At 35.3% G+C, this 25516-nt stretch overlaps 1 protein-coding gene across 12 annotated transcripts in view; it reads left to right on the top strand.

The window, feature by feature from the left end:
- CTNNA3 (catenin alpha 3) overlaps positions 1–25516 on the top strand; it is a 447191-nt gene that overhangs the window by 321998 nt on the left and 99677 nt on the right. For 11 of the 12 annotated variants that reach the window (XM_090144866.1, XM_090144867.1, XM_090144865.1 and 8 more), the window contains one exon: positions 18991–19191. The exons of the other annotated variant lie outside the window; for it this stretch is intronic. In XM_090144866.1, the coding sequence (XP_090000992.1) occupies positions 18991–19191 (201 nt within the window). The remainder of the gene's footprint in view (positions 1–18990; positions 19192–25516) is intronic. 12 annotated transcript variants of the gene reach the window in all.

Raw genomic sequence — 25516 nt, 5'->3', positions numbered from 1 at the left:
TTTTTTTTTAGTGCATAGAGCTGATTATTTAGACTAATTACAATGAATGGTGCAGTCATTCAATAAAATAAGGGCCTTCCAGTACTTCAAAAAGCTTAAAAACAAGAGGAAAATCAACTTTCTACATGGATAGGTGGTGACAGGACAAGGGGGAATGGTTTTAAACTAAACAAGGGGAGATTTAGGTTAGGTGTTAGGAGGAATTTTTTTACTGAGAGGGTCGTGAGGTGCTGAAAGGCTTCCCAGAGAAGTTGTAGATGCCCCATCCCTGGAGGTGTTCAAGGCCAGGCTAGATGGCTGCTCTGGGCAGCCTGATCCAGTTCTTGATCTAGTGATTGCCAGTCAAAGGAAAGAAAGAAGGAAAGAGGTTGGAACTGGATGATTGAGGTTCCTTCCAACTGAAGCCATTCAAAGGGATAATACAGGTTGAGTGTTATTTTTATTTTTATTTTTATTTTTATTTTTATTTTTATTTTTATTTTTATTTTTATTTTTATTTTATTTTTTTTTAATGTCAGAGGAATATAAAATTAGATTGATAATGGACCTGTTTTTTTTTTTCTCTAAGAATTTTTTCTACAGTGAATGCCAACACAAATGTATTGGAAGAAAGCTGTTTTTTCAAATAATGTGATTTATTTAACAGTTGATACTGTGCTTTCTCAGAGTATCAGATGTATATAGTTGGTTTTAATGGCTGAGTGCAATTGCTTCTTCCAGGCAAGGGAAGTGGTTAGTCTTCTCATGGTAGATGTTTATTATAAAAACATAATACATTTTTTTCCATAAACACTGAGAACATACCTTCCCTAGTAATTCTGGTAATTCAAGTTTCTAAATCTTACATCAGTTTGGCAGCTTAAGAGTTTGTTTTAAAGTGCATCTCTGGTTGATCGATTGGTCAGATTTTTCTTCCAGATGGGAAAGCATACTTTCCAAACCTGGTAAGAGTTGGGAACATATATTTTGTGGTTCATGTTATGTATCTCCTTCTCACACAGCATCACCTGAGGCTTCGTTTGCAATTTATTTATAAAACAGTGTTATTAATGAGTTTTGTGGTTTACTAATGAATTGGAGGGGTAAATTGAGCACTTCTAGGTGTGTTTCTGCTATACAAATCTTAAAGGTATAATGTAGCTCCTATTAAAGGCATTGCTAAAATTTTGTGCAGAGCTCCGCAGTAAGTAGATTAGTGTCTGTTTTACTGTTCTAATATGTTGTTTTGTTGTCTTAAAAATAAATGGAATTAGGAGTAGTATAGCTAAAAAGATGGAGAAAAATCAAGCCGTGCAAAAAGGCCTCCTCATTACTCTTCATGAGCCAGTTGTGGGGTTGCTGAAACAAAAGATGTACCGAAAAACTCTCTCATGCTCCTGTGATACGTGTCCTTTTCTGATGTAGCACAGGGAAGAGACAGTAATCTGTTGCAGATAAAAAGGCTGAAGGGAATTGTGAGCATTTGAAAATGGAGGAGAAAAGAAAGGTACTAACAATTAACTAATTAATTGTACTAATTATGCTGCTCTTATTTTTCTAAGTAGATGGGTGTCTTATTTTCTGATTCACCTATCCTCATGAAATTGTTGTTTTTGTTCATCTGTTTCAGTTTTGTTCTATTTATTTATGTGTTAACTCAGGTTAAAGGAAAAACAATACTTCAGAGACAAATGAAATTAGTTCTCTTACAAGGTAGGAAGAGGTCTGATTGCAAATAGCCAATTTAAATGAATGTGTATTCTTTTTAAAAGAAAACAAGAGCTAATGAGTTGTGTAAAAACATGTCATTGCAAATATGAAACGTGACAAATAGTAATACCATTATTGGTAGATGTTCCTAGGAACAGAGAATTGCTGTCTATCAGTTATAGATAGCTTATTAAAGTAAGAATAAATGTGGATATTAATCTTTATGACACACTAATACAAATTTTACATGGCCTTATGGCCCAAACAGGAACATGAACTAAGTGACCACATTTTTTTTGCTACTGTAATGTAGTTTTTATTTGGTGTCAGTAAATCTTCCTCAGCTTAACAGTAGCAAAAACAAACAGAAAAAAATAATTTTCTCTTGTCTTTTTGCAAAAGCTTGGGTTTAAGGATATAGTTTACTGAGAAAAACAGGAGGAGTAAATATGCAACTTCATTTCTTTACTAACACTGTCCCTTAAGGTCTGAAGTCTATGCTGTTAAATGCAGTTTTTACAATTAATAGCAATCTTTAATAGTTAATTAGGAATCAGGATGTTGTATGGAATTTATTAACACAAATAGCAGCAGGAACAAAATTGCAAAACAGGAGAGTAGAATGAAAGAATAAAAGATACTAGAAGAAAACTCTTGATTATGTAATCAAACATGTTGCACAGGGCAGGACAAACTTCAAATTAGATCAGGTTTCCTGGGTCTTGTTGAGTGAATACTTAAAGATCTCCAGGAACAGAAACTCCCTGGCTGCCCTAGGCCAGCTGAAAAATAGTTTCTCATTTTCCTTTTTGCATCTAATTGTAGAATGATTTCTGTTGAAATAAACCTTAAATGCTATGTAGTTCCAAACCCGCTGCCATGGAGGGAGGGGAGAGACACATCTCCATTAGACCAGGTTGAATAATGTATGATGCTTCCACACTATCTCTGGTCAGCCTGTTCCAATGCCTCACCACTCTCTGAGTAAAGCATTGTTTCCTTACACCTAATCTGAATCTCCCTTCTTTTAGTTTAAAGCTGTTACCCATTGTCCTGTTTCTACATTCTCTGATAAAGAATCTGTCCCCAGTGTTCCTGTAGACACCCTTTAAGTTCTGAAAGAGCATATTGAGGTTTTTCTGGGGCCTTCTCTTTTCCAGCCTGAACAAGCCCAACCCTCTCAGCCTTTTTTTCGTAGGAGGGTTGCTCCAGCTCTCTGTTCATAGAATCTTAGAATGGTTTGGATTGGAAGGGGCCTTTAATATCATCCAGTTCCAACCCCCTGTTATAGGCAGGGACGCTTCTCACTAGACCAGGTTGTTCAAAGTCCAATCTGGTCTTGGACAACCGGTTCCAATGTCTCACCACCCTCACAGAAAGAATTTCTTCTTAGTATCTAGTCTAAATCTACCCTTTTCCAGTTTAAAACCATTTCCCCTTGTACTGTCACTACATGCCCTTCTAAAGTTCCTCCCCAGCTTTCCAGTAGGCCCCTCTAAGGTAGTGGAAGACTGCTGCTGTGTGCACCCAGAGCTTGCTTTAGGCTGAAGAACCCCAGTGTTTTTAGCATGTCTTCACAGGAGAGGTGCTCCAGCCCTCTGGTTATCTTCGTGGCTCTCTGGATCCACTCCAAGAGCTCCATGTCCTTGTGTTGGAGGCCCCAGAACTGGACACAGTACTCCAGCTGGGGTCTCATGAAAGCAGAGTAGAGGGGCAGAATCACCTCCCTTGACTTGCTGGTCACACATCTCTTCATCTCTTGATGCAACCCAGGATATGGTTGGCCTTCTGGGCTGCAAGAGCACCTTGCTGACTCATGAGTTGAGTCTTTCATCAACTTACTCCCCCAAATCCTTCTCCTCAGAGCTGCTCTCAAGCCATTCTCTGCCCAACCTGTATCTATGCTTGGAATTACCCGACCCAGATGCAGGACCTTGCACTTGGCCCTGTTGAACTTCATGGGTCTGGCATGGACCCACCTCTCAAGCCTGTCCAGGTTCCTCTGGATGGCATCCCTTCCTTCTAGTGTGTCAGCTGCACCACTCAGCTTGGTGTCATCTGCAAACTTGCTGAGGGTCCCACTTGATCCCACTGTCCATGTTGCCTACCAGGACGGTAGATGTTAACACTGTTCCTTGCACCAATCTCTGAGAAACACCTCTCGTTACCAGTTTCCACTTGTACACTGATCCATTGACTGCAACTTTTTCAGTGATCTTCTAAACTTTCTTTCAAAATTACTTCTAAATTTTTACCACATAAAATAAATATATTTGTCAAACTCATCTTTCACAGAGCTGTGCTTTCCTGTACTTGTACAGACATGTCCTGCTTGGAGATTTATGAGATTTCAGGAGCTTTGTTTGGAATACATGTGAGGTGAAGGAAGTCAGTGGTTGCTGAGTAGGTGGTTTCTCTTTCCACCTAAAAAAGTGGTCTTTTTTTTCCTAGTGTCTATAGATGCTATGCCAAGTTGAAGCTTTCCTGACTCCCTGCAGGAGTGTAGCTCTTCCCAGTTGTGTTTGGAAGATCCCCTGTGCTCAAAGAAATTACTCTGTTACAGATTGCTAAAACAAGAACATTACATTTTGCTTAGATTTCAAGGTGAGTTGGACAAATAACATTCCACTGGTTAACAGTCTTCCTCCCTGTCAACTCCCAACACAATTACTTTCTTTTATGTTTCTGTCATTACTGTTTTAATTTTTCCGACTATGTAGGTTGCTCCAAAAGTAATGCTTCCTACTCGTTTCCATGGGAACTACAACAGATACTAAGAGCACAATGACACTATTTGATAGAAAAAATTCTCATTAAATTCCTAGATGTTTTTCAACATAGTTACCACCATCAGCTCTGTATTTTGGCCAGCAATGAGCAAGGGCCTGAATGCTGCGCTTGTAAAAATCTGTATCAGCGGAGGTGACTTGCTCTTGCTGTTATCACTGCTGAAACACACCCCATTCTGGTGACATGCACTGGTTGGTCTCCATATGGATTGTATGGTATGATTGTATGGATTGTATGATATGGATTTGTGGATTTTTGCTTTTTTTTTTTTTTGTTCAATGCTAGTACACTGCCAATTTTTGTAATATTTCTTGAATAAAACCATACTCCCATGTCTCTGCTGTTGACTATTCTCCTGTTGAATCAGCATTCAATCAGCATTCAACATTATTCAGCGTCACACTGTTTGAAGGAATTCTCAAGAAATGCTTCCTATATGTTTCCTAGAAAAGGCAGATTTATTTATTTTTTTGGTATAAAAATCCTTTTTCTTTCGTTGGTTAAAACCAACCAAATGGGTATTTTATGAATGCTCATCAACATCGGTGAGATTTTTTTCTATTATCTATGGTTCCTTTTTTTTTTTTTCATTTACACCTAAAGGAAAACAAAACAGAGCTGTTCATATAATGCAAGTTAAAAAAAAAAAATGCAGATAAAAGAAAACACCTAGTATGTTTGTGCTGTAGCAAATATGTGCATATGTTTGTCTTTAGATCAAACTATAGCAAACTGTGTCTTGGTACAGATAAACCTTTATGTAGCGATGGTGTTGGACCATCAGAGGTCTTTCTGTTATGGGTATGTTCAGGATTGACATCAACTTTCTTGCACCAGAGGCTGCAGACATCAATGCACTGTTGGAACATGTATGCATCACTTAAATGTTGTGTGTAGGATTTCTTTTTTAAACTTGTGCAACTAGTAATAATATTTAGATGCCACTTAGCTAAGATGTCTTTGTGTAGGTTTCAGAATTTAATTCATGAGAATGAGATGTGTAATTATAGGTCTGTGGTTTTGTTTACACGGAAAGTCCTCCTTGTTCCTGACCATTCCTGTTGCTGGAGAATGTGGAAAGCACTTGTGCCTTTGTAGAAAGGCCTTTTCCTAGATGAGTTCAGCTTTAGTGGTGCATTGTAGCTTCAGGTCTTAGTGCCTATTTTGTGGGTAAGCATAGAAATTTTTTTGCGCAGTACCTCCTGTATGCTGTTTTGTTTATATGATTGGATATGGTTGGAATAATAGTGGATAGGCGCTTTTTTTTTTTTTCTTTTTTTTTCCCTGGAGAAAGGAGAAACGCTTGTTTTGGTAACTGTTGTGTAACCTGCAATCATGGTACCTTTTGTCATATCAAGGAACTGAAAAGGTTATCTGAATTTTCTAAAGAAATTGACTTTTTTGAGGAGAGAGAGTTCTTTTTATTATCTGCAAAGCAAATATTTATAATGCCCATTTCTTAGATTCTGAAAAGTTCTCATTCAGTCAAGATTCTAGATTAAGTGATCTAAAGTGTCTGTGGTTTTGTTTGTTGCAAAACTTGTCATTACCTTTCTTTTAACCCTGTGACCCTGTTAGAACTTCTATTATGTTAAAAAAACAAAAACAAAACACTTGCTTTATAGTGCTCGAATGCAATGAATTGCAAAGCCAAGTTTCAATCTGCAAGTACCCTTAGATTGAATTTTTGATCTGATCAGGCTCATGTTTCAAATTACTTTGGTAGTTAGTCATTAAGATAACAAGCTAGACTGTTGAAGTCACTCAAACTGCAAAAACATACAGCATATGCTTGGACCAGGAGTAATGGAATAATGAATCAGATTTCTGGCTTGCTTATCTCTCTTGATATAATTAGTTTTCCATCAACAGTTCAAAGTTCTGGTTCACTGTATTACTATGTTGCAAGTTTATAGATCAGTGCATTGCAAAAATTACTAATTATAGATTTACTGACAGCATGGCAATGGAGATAAAAATAAAAAATTAAAATGCTGTTCAGACACTTAAGCCTAAATACGTTTTCATGGTGACTTCTTGGCATTTTCATGCTATTGTCTTGGCATCTGCCCTAGCAAAATACCATGCTGTGCCATGAAACAGTAAGCCTGTGAGTAATCTATGTGGAAATGTATGCACTTACAATTTGTTTTGATTCTGCTTATCTCAAGTTTGTTTGACCTGACTGTTAGCAGTTCAAGACAGATAAGAATTACCTATGCTAAAGCATATATGCTCCCTGTTCACTGTACCAGTTTGTCCAATCAAGACATACAAAGATTTCTCTTTCCATGCTCCCTACCAAGCACTTTAAAAGATGGTGTTATCAACGTTGATAGAAATTAATACTACAACTTGTAGTTCAACTATTTGTATTTAAATTTCCTTAGAAATCTTGGATTAATATATTATTCCTAGTAGCTTGTTGCTATTCACTGTATCCATTTTGTTTTAATTGAAAATTTAGTGTTGCTTTCTACCTCCTTTTGGTGTACAAAAGCTCACTCTAAAAGTCATGTTTCTATTTATTTCCATAGAAACTACAACAGATACAAGGAGTACTGTAACACTATCTGATAGAGAAAATTTCAGTCTTAAAACTGTTTTCAACAGTCACCACCATTAGCTATGCATTTTTGCCAGTGATGAACAGGAGCCTGCATGCCACAGTCATAAAACTGCGCCAGTTGAGCTGATCCAGTTGAGCTGATGTTGGTGTCATCACTGCTGAAACATACCACCCACTGGTGGTGCACTGTGGTTCCATCCACTGGTTGATCTCTATAAATATTCATCAAGCAGTGGGTGCCATTTTTTTCTGCATGGAGGAATTCAGTTCCACACCTTTGCTTCATATGCACTTCCATGTTGTCAGATGCCATTTTGTCAGACTCCTCCTCTGCTGCCATCTGTCACACAGCAACAAAATGTAACAGAGTATTGGTGGGAAAGTTCATCCTCTTCTGCTGTACCACCAACATCCACCATTGATGTCGTTGACCAATGAAATAAAATATGAGGCATTACTTTTGGAGCAGCTCTCATGCATTTCCTTGCCCCATAAGTAGAATACAGTTCCTAGTACACCAGCATAAATGCAAATTACTCTTGTAACACTGATTGCTTAGATTCAAGGGCAAACAGTGTAATGATGTGGCACATCTTTGATAATTGATGCATTAGTAGGGATCGCGTATTTAAGTATTCCATAAGCTAGGTACCACATAGAATCACATCCCGATTTTAGGAACCTGTTTTGGCAACTGTTGCACTATGGAAGCCTGCCATGTGAAATGTACATTTTCTAATTCAAAATTTTCTGTACCTATTGCTAATGTTATATGGATGTCTGAGTCATGAACTTCTTGTAGCTCTTCAGAGTGGAGGAGTAAATGAAAAGATATGCAAAATTACCCAGGAAGTAGGCAGGACTAAGTAGCAAGATAGTGCAGTTCTGCATTGGACTCAGTTGTTGGAATTATTTAATTTAGAAACTGAAATTCCACACTAAGTTCCCGCTCACATTTTACTGAATTTCACTGAGTTTGTGCTGAGACCTATAGGTATCTGCAAGGTTCATTTCTTATCATAACCTCTGCCAGCTGCCAGAATTTTGAGGTATGATGTATTTGGAATTAAATTCAACCTCGATCTGTCCAAATTCAGATTTTCAGGCAGTCTTTGGAGCACGGTGTAAGATGGGATGAATTGGATACAATTTGAGATTACTTTTTTGTATGCTTATTTCCTAACAAGTTGGTTACTAACTCCTTTTGAGCTGCAACTGTGACAGTAGCTTTTAATGTTTCTATGCAGCTTTGAAGGAAGATGTTTTTTTTTTTTTTTAATGAGATCCACTGGAAACATACGTGAGTATTAAAAAAAAAGATATTCAAGTAAGCACAACCGAATGATAAAGATTTTCAGTCATTTACACTAAGAGTTTAAAGTGATGATGCTACAGTGATTCACAATACCAGACTTTCTTGTTTCCAGGACACAATACAAAATCTTCTATCTAAGAGATAGTAGATCTCAGGTCATAGTAATGTTATAGTTCTGAAACTTATGTTCTGCGCCTTTGCTACTGAAAGACAGTTAGCTAGGCTAGTGTGTAGCATATCAAACCTCTGGCTATTTCTTTTTTGTTGTTTTTCAAAAAGAAACTTTACAAAACACATACAGAAGCGCACAAACTAAGAAAAAATGTATTGCTGAATAGGATACACTCCACTAAGGCTCCCTTTAATAACAAGCACTAAGATACTAATGAGTTTTTGTCTGTTGACTAGAGGGGAACATGCTCTTTAGAATGTCCAGCAACTGGATAAGACATGCTTTTATTTTCCTAAAAGCTGGGAAACCTTGCCATGTCATGGAAAAAAAAAAAAACAAAACCCAACAACAAAACCAAACACAAAACAACCCTGAGTTGTTTTGTCTGCAGAACAGACAGAAGTCCCCAGCTGAATTTGTAGATTGCATGAAGTCTCACTTGTGTCCAAGCTTTTGTTGTTAGTGAATGTAAATGGTGTTTTTTTATTTAGACCTAGACAGTGACACGTGATGTCATAAAAGCAGACAGAAAAAAACCAATCCCTCTCTCTTCAAAAAAACCAACAAAAAACAAAAACAAAAAAAAAAAACCAACAACAAAAGAAAAGAATTTTTTTTTTTTTTTAACAGAAATCACAAAACAAAAACTAGAGAGAAACAACAAACAACCTGGCCCTTTTTTGTGTGTAATGTATTGAACTAGTGATTACATTACTATGGAACAAGACTGCAATAGTGAGACACAAAGATTGTTCCTCCTCAGTGCACTGACATTTCTGCATTTTTCTCTAGAATCACAATATAGTAACAGATAAATTTGTTTTACAGTTTTCTTGGCCTTATTTCTGACTGCAGTCTTGCTATAAGTGTAGAAATTGTGCTCTCGAATAGTTGGAATGTCAGGATAAATTTTTAATGCGTGCATGCATACACATAATAACACTTTTTGAGGGTGCATTTTACACAGATGGCACTGTGTACACATCTTTGAGCAACAGCCTTCGTGATCTTTTTGTGTATGTGCTTCCAAAATATGGCCTTTTCCAGATGTAAAATATTTTTTTCGTTCAGTTCTTTTTTATATATATATATATATATATATTGTACATCATGCTCCCCTACCCTGAAAAGGAAAGAAAATAAAAGAAAAATAAACAACAAAATGAGAAACCCAAAACAGCACCACTGAGAATAGAGATGACCATGTATATAATCATGAGGTATCATGGTTATGTACTGAACGTGGTGGGATGTTAGTGTCCCTAACAAACGCTAGTAATTGGAAAAGAAACGACCAGGTCAGGATTCATATAAGTTGCACTGAAAAATATAAACACTCAGTATTACACGGTATAAATATCTCAATACAATATAAACTTCATTTATGGAAGGTACTATATTAAACTCAGATTTGCTATTCAGAGTAACGTAGCTAGAGGGATGTGATTCAAGGAAAAGAAGGAAGGAAGAGCAAAGAGGCAAAAATAGATCTCTATTGCAGATTTCTTTTGGTTACTGTATTTCGTGTGGCCACTAACTAGTAAACTGATACCTGATAGATTTTTCTGTTGTATATTGATCAACCAGTTCTCTGAGCCATGTTCACTAGTGTGTTAATAAATGGTGGTGGTAGGGAATTTGATAAAATACATAAGGCGTTACCGTTGAAATGATTTTCGTTTTATGTGAACATTCACATGAAATATCAGAAAACCTCTTCATATTGTTGATTACTAACAAATTGAATTTGTTTTTGATGATATGCTTAGGTTGTATGACAGAGGAGGTTTTGTAGAATAAGTAGAATAAGTTGATGGGCTAGGAAGGCTTGTCTTACTCCTTTAAGATTTCTCATGAATTTCTTTGGAGTGGCAAATCTGGTGCTAAGCACACCTTGGGTACTTGTTTGTATTTTTGATCTCCCAGTTACTGGACGCTGTAAAAGACAAAAAGTATTAACCTGCTCCAGTTTTAAAATTCTGAATTACTAGCCTTTTAAAATGTGTTATTTCTCTTTGTCAGTTAGTTTTGTTGCTTCGCAATTTGAAACCATATGCCAGTATCACTTTGTTATCCTCTTTTTTTTTTTTTTTTTTTTTTTTTTTTTTTTTTTTTACTTTTTAATTGCGCTGTACAGCCTTACGCAGAGAGTCTGTATGAACTCCTGTAGCTTACGCCATTGGAGAAAGGAAAAGTGTGCTACAGTAATTGTACTGTGTGATAGATGGTCCTTAAGCTTACATTTCAGGAAACTAGCGCTTTAGTGACGAGCTAGCTTTTCTTTTTTGCAGCTTTGGTACTTGGAAAGTTAGTAACTAATGGACAAGGCTACAATCAGAAAATGAATGTGCGTTAATGCTGTCATCAGGAAAAAAGTACAAATTTGTGAAAGCTTAGAATTACTCATTTCTGCAGGGACATTTAGGACTTTTGTACTCCAGTTCATACCTCGCCAATTAATTATTTCACATCTGTTAAAATGTATTCAGTGTGTTGGCTATTATGTAAATCAAATTAATACCTGCTTGTCTGATGTTCAGTACAGCAGAAAAAAAGCTGTTACAGGAGATTATTATTGTAAAGTCAGTGTTTTCACCTGAATCATTATCAAAGAGTGAGAGGTTGCCATTGTCATTTAAAAATATTTTATTGGTATAACTGAAATAGTTGCCATTTAACATAACACGGTCTGCTATGTTACACACATTGTAAAGCAGGCAGTACCAAAGTCTCCTGGCAGAACAAAATGAGTGCTACGTTTTCACATTAGATAGATTTTTTTTTTTCCCCACAAGGGAAATTTCTTCTTTCTGGTGGTGATAAATTGACCAAATCCTCCAGTTGATTCAAAGACTAACTTCGAGTATTCTTTAATAAATGCAGATTTCCTTTAAAGCTACTTGGTCCAAACTAAAAAGATTACCAATTATTTATCTGTGGCATCTGCACTGAAATTATTAACTAGGGTATTGGCTGTGCACTGATTTGTAATATCTGTGCTTTGAACTGTTTATCTGTAATCTAGCTAGTTGACTGTTCAAAAAACAGTATCTGTAAGAATGGAGCTGAATGAAAAACTGTATAATTCTTGGCACAAATTAAATCTTTCACATAAGCCAATATTCAGAAAACATTGCTTTTGGCATTTTTTAGACTTAAGGATTCTTTGATATATTAAAAACTTCCTTGTTTTAAGAGAGTTTTTCATGAAGTTATATAATATTTTAGATATATTTGGATTTTGGATGTAGAATTTAGAAAACAATAAATGTTCTATTTCCTAACCATAGAAGGGCAGAAAACAAGTTTATTGATGCCCTGTTTAGGGCCAAGTCATTTTTCAGCTAAGGGAATAAAACTGCAGACTTCAGCTCTTCTCTTTTGGCAGAGCAAGTGGTAAGGAAAATTGAATCTCTACTTTCCTAGCATTGAGAATAATTTTTTTTTTTCTTGCTACTTTCTGCCTGCTTTAATTCATCAACTTTTTAAGCAGCTCTGTCTTCAGAAGGGGCGAATGGGTTACAAAAGACTGAGCAAAGGCTTGTGGGGATTGTATTGCGTGACATTCTCTTTTACTGAAGAAGAATCCTCTCTTGTATGTAAGAACTCTTACGCAGACTGTTCTTACTGACTGCTGAAAAACTAGTAAGAATGAGTGGTGAGGAAAACAACAAACCACGTACTCGCCCTCACCCCACCAAAGAAAAAGCAGATGTGGAGAAGTCTCAATTTTCCCCTCCCCTTTTGTAGCTCATTTGTTGGAAAAAGAAGCCTCCTTGAATTTTAGCCTGAGGAATGTAAAGATAGCAAATAGGGAAGCTGTTGTACATGATTTGAGAAGGGAATGTTATGAGGAAAGTAAAAAATGCTTTGGATATTCACTGCCACTTAAGAGACCAGAATGAAGATAAAGAAAATGATTGTTGTGTGTATTTTGTCCAAGGGATGATACATACTAAGTAAAATAAAAGCTGAGTTTTAAAGGCAAGATATTTCTCATTACTCAATATTTAAAGAAATGTGTGAAAAGTAGTTATTATGTTTAAGATAAATGAGAAGAAAAAAAATAATTAAGCTGACAGGTGGTAGCAAATGTTCTGATGAATTTTATGACTAAATCTGTAAAAAGGACTTGATGATACTGACAGTTCTGTTTCAGAAATTTATAGAGCCCAGATATGTCATGTTTAGCCCTTGCCCTTTTTGGGTGAAAGTTCCTCCTGTATTTTCTCTGTATCGCGTTATCAGAAAGTGATTCAGGATGGATGGAACATGAGGGTCTGGTTCAACCTCCTGCTTATAGCAGGGCTTTAAGGGCAGAGATTTCACAGCCTGTCTGAGCATCTGTTCATTATTCTTGTGGACCTCATTATCTTCACAGTTTTGTTAGTAGTTTTTTTTTCTTTTTCTGATCTTCTCCCGTTTCATATCAGCTATTATGTCATTCATTAGCGTTACATCTCAGTAAAGAAGGGAAAAACCAGTCAGTTCATCTGTTAATGCCAGTGTGCTTTCCTGACTAGCATAGGAGATGAGGCATATATGCTTATTTAATAATCTTTTCTCGGATCTGTCTGGGAATGTTGTATCAGGTATAAATGTATTTAAATGGTGCTGGTGCTATTTGGGGTAGTTAGTTCTGCAGTATAAGTCAATTAAAGTGCTACTTGCTGTAGAGGAGGAAGTTGGGGACATTTGTCAGTCATATTTGTGATCAGATATAAGGAATAGAAATGTACCATAGGAATTGTGTTGTGAGTATCATAACATTAGCAAAAAGGTCCTTCTACGGTGACTGAGACAAAAAGAAAGGAAAAGGTGTTGCAGTTCAGTGCTACCTAATATGGCTGAGATGGCCTGTTAGGCAGTGTTTTCAGGACTTGCTACGATTTGGAAATCAAATAAAAATTGAAGGAGTTTATTCTATTGCTCTTTGAGAAGCTGAAGTTTTTGATGGTGTTTTCTTAGGAAGGAAAATTACAGCTTTGGTTAATTTTTATTGAATGTTCATTATAGTTATTTTGGTGAAAACAAATCATTTTAAGAAAGATAGATTGTTAATCTGTTACCCAGGTTCATAGTCTGAATAAAAGAGGCTGTTTACTTCCTTGAGTGCTACATTTCTTTTACTGCCTCACTGCTTCTGCTTTCATGTCCTGCTATAGTTTTCAATTCATTTTTCTGTCTTGTCCTAGAAAATCAGCATTATCTTATAGTGTACTAACACATGAAAAATGTTCTCTTTCCCCCTGTATTGTCATGAATAATTGGAGTATGAAACATTTTCTTTAAGTTTTAGAATCAAAATTTATCTAAGTATTTTCAGCCACTTTTATAGCTAAAGGAGGGAAAAGAGCACTTCTGAGACCTATTTCAACTGAACAAATTTATAAAAAAAGATGAGGTGAATAGCCCCTTGAATATATCCTTTCTCTCAGATGACCTATGAAAGGTGTATTTAAGATGAGAAGGCCAAATGATGAGGTGGGGGAAGAGTTATATTGAGTTCATTTCACCACTGCATGTTTCTTCAGGGAAGTTTCCTTGATCTTGTAGACCTAGGGAAAAAAGGACTGTGTGGTTAGAGAAATGACCTCTACCCAGCTGTGAATGCTTACATTTTCATTTTTTTTTAGCTCTCCTTATTTCTTGCCTATCCAGATGTCCATGCTTTTTGTCTACCGTCTTTTTATCTCTTTTTTTCTTCATTGATTTTTGTTTTTGTCTATGCATATAGATGGCTGTATGCTTTTGCAATGTGCTTCTTGGCTTCAGAGACCCTGGAGCCTGACTCATGGAAGGCTGTAGGAAGGCAGAAGTAGCTAACGTGCTGAGATTTTGACAGTTTTTCCTTTATTTCCAGGATATTTTGGAATAAATCAGGATGCTGAGTGGGAAATTAACAATCCAGGAATTTATCTGGATTTTGTGCCCCAGAAAGTGAGAATAAAGACTGAAATATAAGCTGTTAGATTTTAAACCATCCACGTCTTACTGAGATGATGTTAAAATGAAAGATGTAAACAAAGAAAACTCTGGAAAGCATTAATGTTGTTGTAAGATTCTTACTCATACAGAGTGAGAAATTTTTAGTAATATGAAACCTTCTTTAGTCAATCAGGCTGATCATTTTGGGATGCCAGCTCTTTAATTAATAGACACAGTCTTTAAGAAATATTTTCATTTTTAAGGATTTTCTTCTGATAGTACTCTGGGTTTTTTGCTATTTAGTTTGTTTGTTTGATTTTGTTAATTTGTTTTGTTTTTAGTTTTCCAGAGTTTATAAGCTAGTGATTTGGAATCATTTATGCATATGTAAATGAAAGCAAACTTCAATGAGAGGCTGCCAACTCAATCAATACTTTGTTCACCCTAAGGTAAAATCTGGAAAAAAAAAAAAAAAAAAGCAAACTTAAATTAGTATTTCCTCTGAACAGAAATGAAGATAATGTGTCATACTGCCTGATGAAGTATCTGAAAATGTACGAAGTAAAAGGACTCAGTGTAAAATTATTACTCTCTCCCTTTAAAGGTCATCTGCAGTGACTCATGCAGATAATGATAGATCCTGAAGAACTTTCAGTAACTTTCTTAGGGGGAGCCATCTACTCTTTTGTCTGCCCACATTCATCTTCATGTTCCATCACTGAGTTTAGTCAGTCTAGTCATGCTTTTAGATTGCCCTTCATAAGTCAATACTGTTTGTTCCTAATCATCTTCTGTCCTTCTCTGGCCTGGAAATGCCTTCTGTGAGGTTTTTTTACTTCGTTTTCCCAGGAACTGAGGTGGATGCTTCAGGAAACTACCTAGATCTCCTTTCTCACTTTTTTTTTTTTTTTTAAGTTATATGTAACAATTTACATTTATATACATTTGGTACTTTAGTTGTATGTGTCTAAAGTGAGGGTTTTGGATGTGCTGTGCATTTTTTTAATGCACAAGTAAATCAGACTTGCGCAGCATGTTTCTCAGTACGATTCTTGGTCTGAGGCAGAATGAATGTTGACTGCTAGGTTAGCAACAAATAATTTTAAAAAAATATCATGTAGTTACTTAATTTTAGCAGGTAGAATATATTTAGTTAATACAGTCAGGGAAGAGAGTACATTTATTTTCCTTTTTCTGAGTAATTTTTCTACACATTTTTATTTATTTTAAATTCCTTCTTGCACTAGGTAGTTACTGGTGATCTCATTTGAACAATGACTAAGACACTTGTCCTTCTTGTAGAATATAGATACTGTGTTAAAACTTCTAAAAGAAGTCCAAGTGCCAAGAAAATTTGTTAAATAAGATTGCTGATGAGGTTGTAGTGTTTTCTCTGGATGTCTGTGTGTAGGAAAGTGGTGGGAATTAGAAGAAACAGCTTTGTTTTTATGCAAATACAGGAAGAATAGGAATGCCCTGAACTGAATTATACTTTTTGTTTGAAGTTTCTTTGCTTGCTATTTTCTCATGGCAGCAGTTGGTAAAAGATAGGGATCTTTTTGGTTGGGTTTAACTATCACTTATTAGTTTGTACATCCAATTTTATGGTTTAGGCCTTGCAGCCAGTATGCATTTTTTCCCATCTTTCTTCAAGAGACCAGAGTTGTTAAGAATATGTACAGACAGAACAAGCAGGGCTGACAAAGTTACTACAATTAAACTTTCCTTTTTCTACTGATCTTAAAGAATGGGGAGATGTTTCTGAATGCTATCATAGTTTAGCGATTTATTTTGTGAAGTAAAATGTAATTCAGTGCTAATAATACAAAATAGTAATAATCTGAGTTTACAATAAGCATAAATATTCTGAATTATGTTTTATGGTTTAATGTAAGAGAAGTTTCATAGTGGTGCTTCTGAAGATATGGTATGACTAATTCTGAAGATACGGTCTTTCTAATGTACAAAAGTCTCTGAGAGACAACAGACCTTAGGTTTATGTAGAAAAGGAAATTCAATAGCAAAACCAATACAGAAGCTTTCAAGTGTTTAAGATTTAAATCTGCAAACACATTCAGATTTTATTTATATTTTACCCTTTATACTGTAAGTTTTATTTTACATTTATATTACTTTGTCCTTCCCCTAAAAATAGAATATGCCCTTTGCTGATACAAACTGGAATTGTAGCATACTACATACCCATTCTTTCGGTAACTCTTGATGCTCCTGATAATGTTCTCTAGCTTGATCAGCATTCCTCCTCAGGTCTGCTACCCTTTGTTTTTATGACCTGTTTTTCTTATTTTAATGCCTGTTTTTTTTTTTTCTTTTTTTTTTCCTTCATCTGTTGTCCTTCCTGCTGATGTTCTTTTTTTTCCCCCCATTGCTATATATTTGTTGATCAGAAATACAACTTTACTGTTGCTACTGGAAAAGCTGATGTTCGGAAAGACAGAAGCATTGTAATCTCTTCTAGAGAAGTTGTATAACTTTTCAAATATAAACAACATTGTTTGCTTGGCACCCTTCTGAATTAATCTGCATTTTTGTTTCCAGCTGTGTGAACCCACTACCTGCTTCTATCAGTTTTAAAGCAGCTATTTCCTAGTTCTGATCCCCCCTGGTCAAGTTTTTATTCATTTTAAAGTGCTCACATTATGCATGGGTAACTTGAAAATGCTAGTATGTCATGCTCCTGTTGTATTTATATGCATTCTAACAATTTTTCTGGCTGATGTATATTGACATCAAACTCCCTTCTGTCAGGTCATAATGTCACATAGACCTGAGTAAAATAGCAAAGACAAGTTCAAGATAAGTGTCCCTTTTGAGCATTTTACAGTTCTTAAGCTGTGTCAAAAAGCTTGATTTGATTTTGTCTCAGCGTATGGCAACTAAATCCATTAAAAAAAAAGAAGTCAAAAAGAACACAGTGAAAACAGCTTTGCAGTTCCAAAATGTCTCTGTAGGAGGTGATTGCCAGATGGAAGTGTTTGATCTCTAAGGAAGATGGAATCAGCTTGCTTCAACCCCTATCCATAGCAAAGACACTGCTGGATACCTCTTTGGTTAACTATATAACTAATACTTCTTCAGCTCCCATTTACAAGTTTGTATTGCATAATCAAATGTTGATGAAGCTCTGTAAGCATTAAATATTCATTATACTCAGAAGATAGTAATTGCTGTGATATATATTGTTTTCTTACATTCTTATGGAAAAATTGTGATGCTTTATTGCATCTTTAATTCCTTTTATAGGGTTATTTTGGGAATAGTTATTTTTTGTGTAAGCTTTTGACTAGGAACATCATCTTTAAATCCTCTAGTGTCTCATACAGGAACTGGCATCTAAGGGATTTCGTGACTTTCTTAAGTTCTGTGTCATGCAGGTATTTCACATAGGTTAACATCTCCCTGTCTTCTTAAAAATCATGTTTAGCTTTATACTAGGAGTGTAGTATTTAGAATGTATAGGTATTTGCACAGGAGGAAAGGCACTGTAATGTGTATATATTTTGATTATAAAGGTTAAAATTAATAGCTTGTAGCTCTGCTGTGTCAAATCATTTAGACTGAGTTGGCAATAAACCAGTTGCCACAGTGTACAGAAGATGAAGAAAAAGACATTTCCTCATTTTTTAAATGTAGTTCATGTTTGTGAAGTGATAATGAATTCTAATGAGGGAAATTCTAATAAGAGAATTTTGTAGGAATGAAAGCTTAATAGAAAAGAGAAATTGTGTCATCAGGGGAATGACAGAGTTGGCTGAAGAGAGGATATTGTGAGGCGAGAGGACTTAATGAAATAATGTTGTTGTAAAGGCAGGCTGATGATGCTATCTGTTGATAACTGATTAATTAAGAAGCATATTTGTACACTAATATGATATAAAATATTCATAATAACACAGTAATATCACAAGAAGTATTGGTATAAAAATGTACTACTACCTATTACAGCAAATAACCAGTGTGCATTTTATAATAATGTAGTGTATTGCACTAATCCAACATACAATTTTAATACTATCCAAATATATTTCTCTATTAACATAAGATTTATCATAAAGATCCTAACATGCAGGTTTAAAGAACTGAGTTGCTGGGGTTATTATTTTTTGTCAGTGATTAATCTTTTTCTAGAACCTTTTGTCACCACAGTTTTGAGAGGGTCAGTAATAAGTAATAGCGATAATCCCTTCAAATTTTAATTCAATTTACTACAAATATTCATAATTTATGTAAGACTTTATGGGTTTGATGTATTCTAACATTTCATAACTGAGTATTTTATTGTTGTCCATAGGATAGTATGAGAATACCTTCAATTTCCATCAATCAGTACGTTCAAGGATTTCACAGAGAGTTGAGTTTAGATGTCATGTTCTAAGTTTGTTATCCAAGCCTGTGTTCGACAATGTATTTCAACTGGAAGAAAAATAAAACACAGTTCAATGTCTAGAATGTGTATGATGATGTGAAAGACAAGCAATCTAAAAATGAATGTTGTTTCATTTGCAGAAAGCCATATTCTTGAGGACGTAAACAAGTGTATCATTGCATTGAGAGAGCAAAATGCTGACGATTTAGATCGTGCAGCAGGTGCAATCCGAGGGCGTGCTTCAAGAGTAGCTCATATTGTTTCGGGTGAGATGGACAATTATGAGCCAGGGGCTTATACTGAAAGAGTGATGAAGAATGTTCAGTATTTAACCAAGAGTGGTAAGTCTCATTTCTAAACTATGTTTCCCATTTCTTAAATAGTATAAACATTCTTTTATATGCTACATTTAAAAGAAACTGTGATTTTCTAATCTAAGCATTAATCATGCACTTACGTTTCATTGTGTGGTATGTTATCTCCTTTCGGAATGCTGTCCAGTTATGATGGTACCATACAGTTTGAAAATATTTTTTAAAAATTAAATTACTTTTTTTGTATAAGGATTTCAACATTTGGAAGATCTTCACTAGAGATTTCACATAAACACTATTAGCAATGTCTGGAAACTTTTAACTGATCAGGCAGCAGCTTTCTGCTGTGTTTTATTGGCCTCACTGCTTCTGTTTTAGACAGATGAAAGGCAAGCTTACAGGGAAGGAGAATTTTTGTGTTTGTGTAAACCTACCGCTTTAAGGATTATTGAATTAAACATCATCAGATATTTTCACCATTTGCCATGCAAATGTGGAACTTTAGGAAATGTTTAGCAGCATCCATTTCCTTTTCTATTATATTTAAAAGAGAGCATTCTACATTGGAATATCTTCATATTGGGGGCAGGATTGTGAACGACTCAGTCTGTAAATGATTTCTGGTGTTCATGTAAACACTGTAAATCTGAATATGATACAGAAGCTGGAGAGATGGAGATCAGGAGAGATGGAATATATATCAATTGTGTCTGTATATGTGCTGCTTTTTGTGAAAGACTGTCTAGCCAGTCTGAAATGTAATTTCTCTCAAGGAGAAAATAAGAGGAACTGTCAGCCATTTCTAATTAATGGTTTTTCTACTTGGCCTTCAAAGGGCATTTCAAAGCCATGAGGCTGTGTCCGTGTGAATGGGAGTGGTATTAATACTATTTGTGTATTTGAACACTAAATTTTTTGCCTTCTGTAGTGTATATACTCAATCAAAAAAAATCTATCTTTTCAAGTTCCAGTTTTCTTTATTTGGAAGTCTTAACAGTGGAGCAGTTACTGCCATTAAAATTCCATTAAGAAGTTTTCTCGCAATTGTGTGCATCTCTAGAATGTGGGATCCAGCTTCATGAACTCAGACATTTAAATCTTCTGTCAATCTAAACGGGTTTCTAGTGTGTTATGTTTGATTGATAATTATTTTACCTCAACATCTTTCATCATGAGTTCAAATAGCTCTGGGACAGAAGCACCTTTTTGTGAAGCAAGTGAACTGGTGTACTGAATAAGATACAAAAGCAACAGAATAGTGAAAATATTTTGGAATAGAGTTGTCTGGTTTCATCTCCTTTTTTGACCATTTCAAAAGAGAATCTGGAACTGGGTGTGTTTTCATAACTCTTCAACAGTTTTCATAACTCTTGAAAGTACTGTAACACATAATAGGGGAAGCTGCAATTACACGAAAACACTTCTTTTGGAACTGTTAATGTTTAAATGCATTAGCAATTGATACTGGTTTCTATTCTGTTACATTGCTGTGACAGTACTATGTAATATGCCTAAACCCATGTGTCTAGAAGAGACAAGAGAACTGGTTTGGGTTGGAATGTCTGGCTGTGTCAAGGGATGTCAAGCATGGTGTCATTTTAAGAAATGTCTTTGAGGCTAAAAAATCTAATATTAGATTATTCAGTTGTAAAAAGGAATATGTATTTTTCATTCTTTTACTTATATAATCTGCCATGATAAACATCAATTAACGTGAGAATTTTGATTTGGTTTTATTTTTGTACTTTTTTAAAATATATGCAAAATGCAACTGAATTGCAGCCCTCAAGTTTAACTATGTCATTAACAGCTCTTTCAGGAGCTTACTAGTAGCAAGGTGAGATTTCACTAGGAGAGAACTTTGTACTTTTTCTGCCATTGTCTCTTTAGTTAGCTTACATGAGTAACCCATTGCAGTGAAGAGCATCCTTTATGGATAATGAAAACGTAATATGCTACTGAAGAGAAATTATGGGAGTATACAATTATTGAAAATAAAATTATGGAATATTAGTGTACTACTTAGAAATTGGAAAGGAACAAAAATGCATGTGAAAGTACAAGAATCTGTCTGAATCTATCTCATCTTTTGGAACGCTTTGCATATATTTGAGATGGCAAAGTTATCTGTTCCCCAAATTATATTGTAATAGCTGTACAATGAGTGTTAAAAGTTGATGTCTAGGTTCCCAGCTCAAGCTGTATAATCCTGTTCAGATACCAGTTGTTTTTAACAGCCAGATAGATCTTAAGGCCGTGTATAATGGAGTGTCTGCTTTTTTAAGTTCAGTGTATGCCTCTCATCTGTTCTGTGCCTTCTCACACAACAGGAAGAAAAGCCAATCAATCACACAACAAAGCTCTGCAGAACACCAGTTAAGTTGTAGAGTCCAGTACTCTAAGTTTGGTTAATACCAAAATAAAAGTTATCTTTGCATGCTTTACACGCATTATGACGTTATATTTACATGGTCATAAGCAGTTGGTTTAGACTGCTTAACTCAATTCACTGGATGGACTTTTTCAGATATTTATCAGTGTCACATTTTAAAGGGAACCATTGACCGTTGTATCTACTTAAAAAGTAATGGGGCAGAAGAATGCAGGAAGACAATTCAGTAGCTTAATTTATACTGTCCCTGTCTGTACAGAGTCCTTATGTGATGCTGTAAGTTCACATGGCTACAGATGAATTTAGGGTGCAGTATTGAGTAGTTTGAGCAAGCATTCTGACTACACCCTAGTTCTACATTGAGATGAGACAGAGTCTCCCCTTTTGTTCTCAGGTTTCAATGGGAAGGACATGAGAGTGTGGGTTGGAAAGAAAGTACAGAACATTTCATCAGCCCTCACTCCAGAGATTGGAAATCAGCATTGAGTATCATGTCCTGGAAATGCATGCTCCAGAGTTTAATATAAACTTTCACTGACTACTGGAGAAAAGAGTGTTCAGCCGTTTGTATACATACTTGATGCAGGCAGTAGTTTAAACAAGTGCTGTGTGTCTTAATTTTGCAAATGCAGAGGTGGTAGAGATGCAAGCTGGATTCTGACATGTTTAATGCTGGAAGTGTTAATATTGGTACCTCTCCATCATCCCTAATTGCTGGCAGCGGATTAGATTGAAATATGCAGATCCTTGCATTTTCATAGGATTTGTGTACTGTTGCTTGAAAGCAAGATGAAACTTTTAAGAAAGAGTGACTATAAAAACATAGGTTATTTCCATTTCAGTGCAAGAATAATATAACTGTTTAAAATACTTAGTGTATTTCTTTTACTACCTTCCAGATAGTAATTAATAATAAACAATTTATATTATGACATCTTTCTGATTCTATGGTAAAAAGGCCCTTTTTTTTTTTTTAAATATTGCCTACAGCTTTCTTTCATTGCAAAGTATAATGATGTACGTGCATATTCTTTTTACATACATATGTCTGTATTCATACATTTATAAAGTATTCTAGTTATTTAGATCTAAGATTCATGTAAAAAAAAGGGAAAAGAGTAAAGAGAAATACTTTAACAATCTTAAGGAACTAGTGGAAGTATTATACTCTGAATCACTAGAGCTTTGAGTCCATTTGTTTTTATGCCAGCAGTGCTGAGGGCTGCCCATTTTCCACAGCTTACTACAGACAGAACTATAAAATACCCTGTGTAATTCACTTATGTATACAGCTTAGCTTTAAGTTTAGGAATACTTATTAAACTACTTTTGAAATAAAAAACAAATGTAACCATTCTCAGACAGTAGGTCAGCTGTAGGCATTGCTCTGAAACATCCATCATTCAGAAACACCGTTTTGTGTGATGAAACACAAAATACTGACCTGCTCTATCTGAAGTGTGACTGAACATGAATCAAGACAATTTAATATGTAAGACAGAACAGTAATAGATGCCAAATGTAAAGCTATACATGGATTTGAAGATTTCTTCCTGCCTCCGGAAATATGTATGTCACTCCAAAAGCAAGGCCTCCTCTTTACTTCCAGTGAAACTACAACAGGTACAAAGAGCAAAGTAACAGTTTGATAGAGAACATTCTCAGCTATAAAATACTGTTTTTTAACATAAATACCACAAGTAGCTGTTTTCACCGCGGGTGTTTTTTATGTGGTTCATCATCCGGTTAAGTACAGGTTTTTAGATATTTCATAACCAGGGAAGGTCTTGTATCTTACAGTTCCGTGACATACTTTGTGAGGCTTGAGGAGCTTTCAGTAGAGTATTACGTATTCACAATTATTTGAGATAACACTTTGGTACTAAGGAAATTTTTGGCCCCATTGTCTTCTATGTAGGACTGTTACTTCTATTGAAAGACCATCTCAAATTCCTAGCATTTGTACGTGGCCAGTTTGTATGTTTTTTTTTCTTTTGTTGGTGTGAACCTGGATTAGAAAATACTTGGCCACAGAGTGCCAAAAATGTTTACTTTTGAGTCCTTCTTTTGGACACTTAATTTGCGTTTAAAATCATTTACAAGTCATGTTACCTTCTTTGAAACATTTTTCTATAGTTTTGTACTGAAATTCATTCAGTTCTTCCTGACCCAGTTTCTCTGCTCTATTGGTAGTGTTTTCACATCACATGGTTTGCCAATGTCAATAAAGAATGTATTTATATTTCACATCTTGACCCCAACGTAGATATTTTGGCTACTTTGCAGTGTCTCCTCTCACTTTGCAAGTGACCAGTTGTACAACCTCTGTACTTAAACTAATGTACTTCACCCGAAACAGGACTTTCTTGTGTGGCACTATATTAAATGGTTCTGCTTGGTGGATTTAATCTACTGCATTGCTTTTCTCCAGGAAAAGATCATTTATCTTAGAAAGAAAAGTTATCATTGTTATTTGACTAGATCTTCCTTGCATCTGTGTCCATGTCTTGCATGCTTATGTGTGCCACCTAATAATGTTGTGTTTTTGTAGGTGCTTCACTTCATTTTTTTTCAAATATGGTTTCTGGGCTTGGAGCAACAGCTTATCCTATGTAATTGGCAGTTTCCTTTGTCCGCTGTCAGAATCGTTTGCAGTAGGGATTCTGTATTTTATCCAGTTACAGAATTTTACCCTTCCTTAACTGAAAGGCACCAGCCAAAGAGGAAGTATGGAGGCTTTGTGATGGGTTTTATCTTGCCCGTACATTATTTTATTCTTTTTGACATGCAACCTAAGCCAAAATGGGGAGAGAAGTATCTCCAGAGACTTCACTGAGTTGCTTAAAAACACGTCAGCAGATTACATGTGATGAGTCTGCTCTTCTGAAGGTCCGTATCTCTTGTAGCGTAAAAGGTAGCAATATGACTGATCTTATTCTGGATGACTTACTTTGAGGTGGCTACAATAAGTTGGATGAACCTCTCGCATTTTGTTTAACTTAAATTGCATTTGAGCTGTAATTTAAAAAGATAAAGTATTAAAAAAAAAAAACAAACACATTTTTTTTCACTGCTTATTCACTCAGAATGAGATTTGAAGATAATACTGTGCTTTGTTATTCATCTCTGTTTAGCATTCAGAGGTTTTTACCCTGGCTTGTGAAGCTCAGGCTGCTAAGTCTTTGGAAGTGATTGAGAGAAAGAAAATTGATTTAAAAACAAAAAGAACAAAAACCCCCAAAACCTGTAGTGAGGCTTCAGCATGCAAGCTTATGGAATTTGTGAACTGGAGTTGGTGGAGAACTCTGACAAGAAACAAAATACAAGAAACTGTATTCAACAGAGAATTATTATAAAATTCTTATAACAGAATAGTTATACGAATTATGAAAAGTGTGGTAGGGAAACATTCCCCCCATCTGTGTTTTAGTTCTGTAGATTTTTGAATGACAGCCTAAAATATTTCATATACATATATATATATATATATATTAACTGTAAGATGATTCTAAGACGAACTTAGGCAATAATCCTTCAGTTTGTTTCCATTGCTCTGTTGTAGTCAACAACTTTCATTCATTTAAATCTGCAGCAAGCTTTTTTTAAAGAAAACTTTATTCTAATCCTTTTAAATCTGTTAAAATATTGGCTGTAGGAATTGTCATTTCTTTGCGAGATTAGTTAAGAATATTCTGAAAAAAAAAGAAAGAAATGCCATCACAGTTATTTTGTGTATGTGTTACAGTTAATCAAAATATGACTCTGAACATAGCACCACATTTTATTGCTAGTCTTACCTTCATTTCCAGTAGCTTAAAAGTATATTTTCTTCATTTCAATAACAATGTATACATATATATTGATTATAAACAGTACACAGAAGTTAAGATGCCCGTAACTACTCGTTTGATGGCTTCAAAATGCTCTTGTGCTTAGTGTCTCATGCAGTTTACTGAGAAG

This window comes from Phasianus colchicus, chromosome 8 (assembly GCF_987193195.1).
Source record: "Phasianus colchicus chromosome 8, bPhaCol1.hap1.1, whole genome shotgun sequence".
Classification (NCBI taxonomy): domain Eukaryota; kingdom Metazoa; phylum Chordata; class Aves; order Galliformes; family Phasianidae; genus Phasianus; species Phasianus colchicus.
Note: the sequence above shows the minus strand (reverse complement) of the source record. Positions and strands in the feature narration are given on the sequence as shown.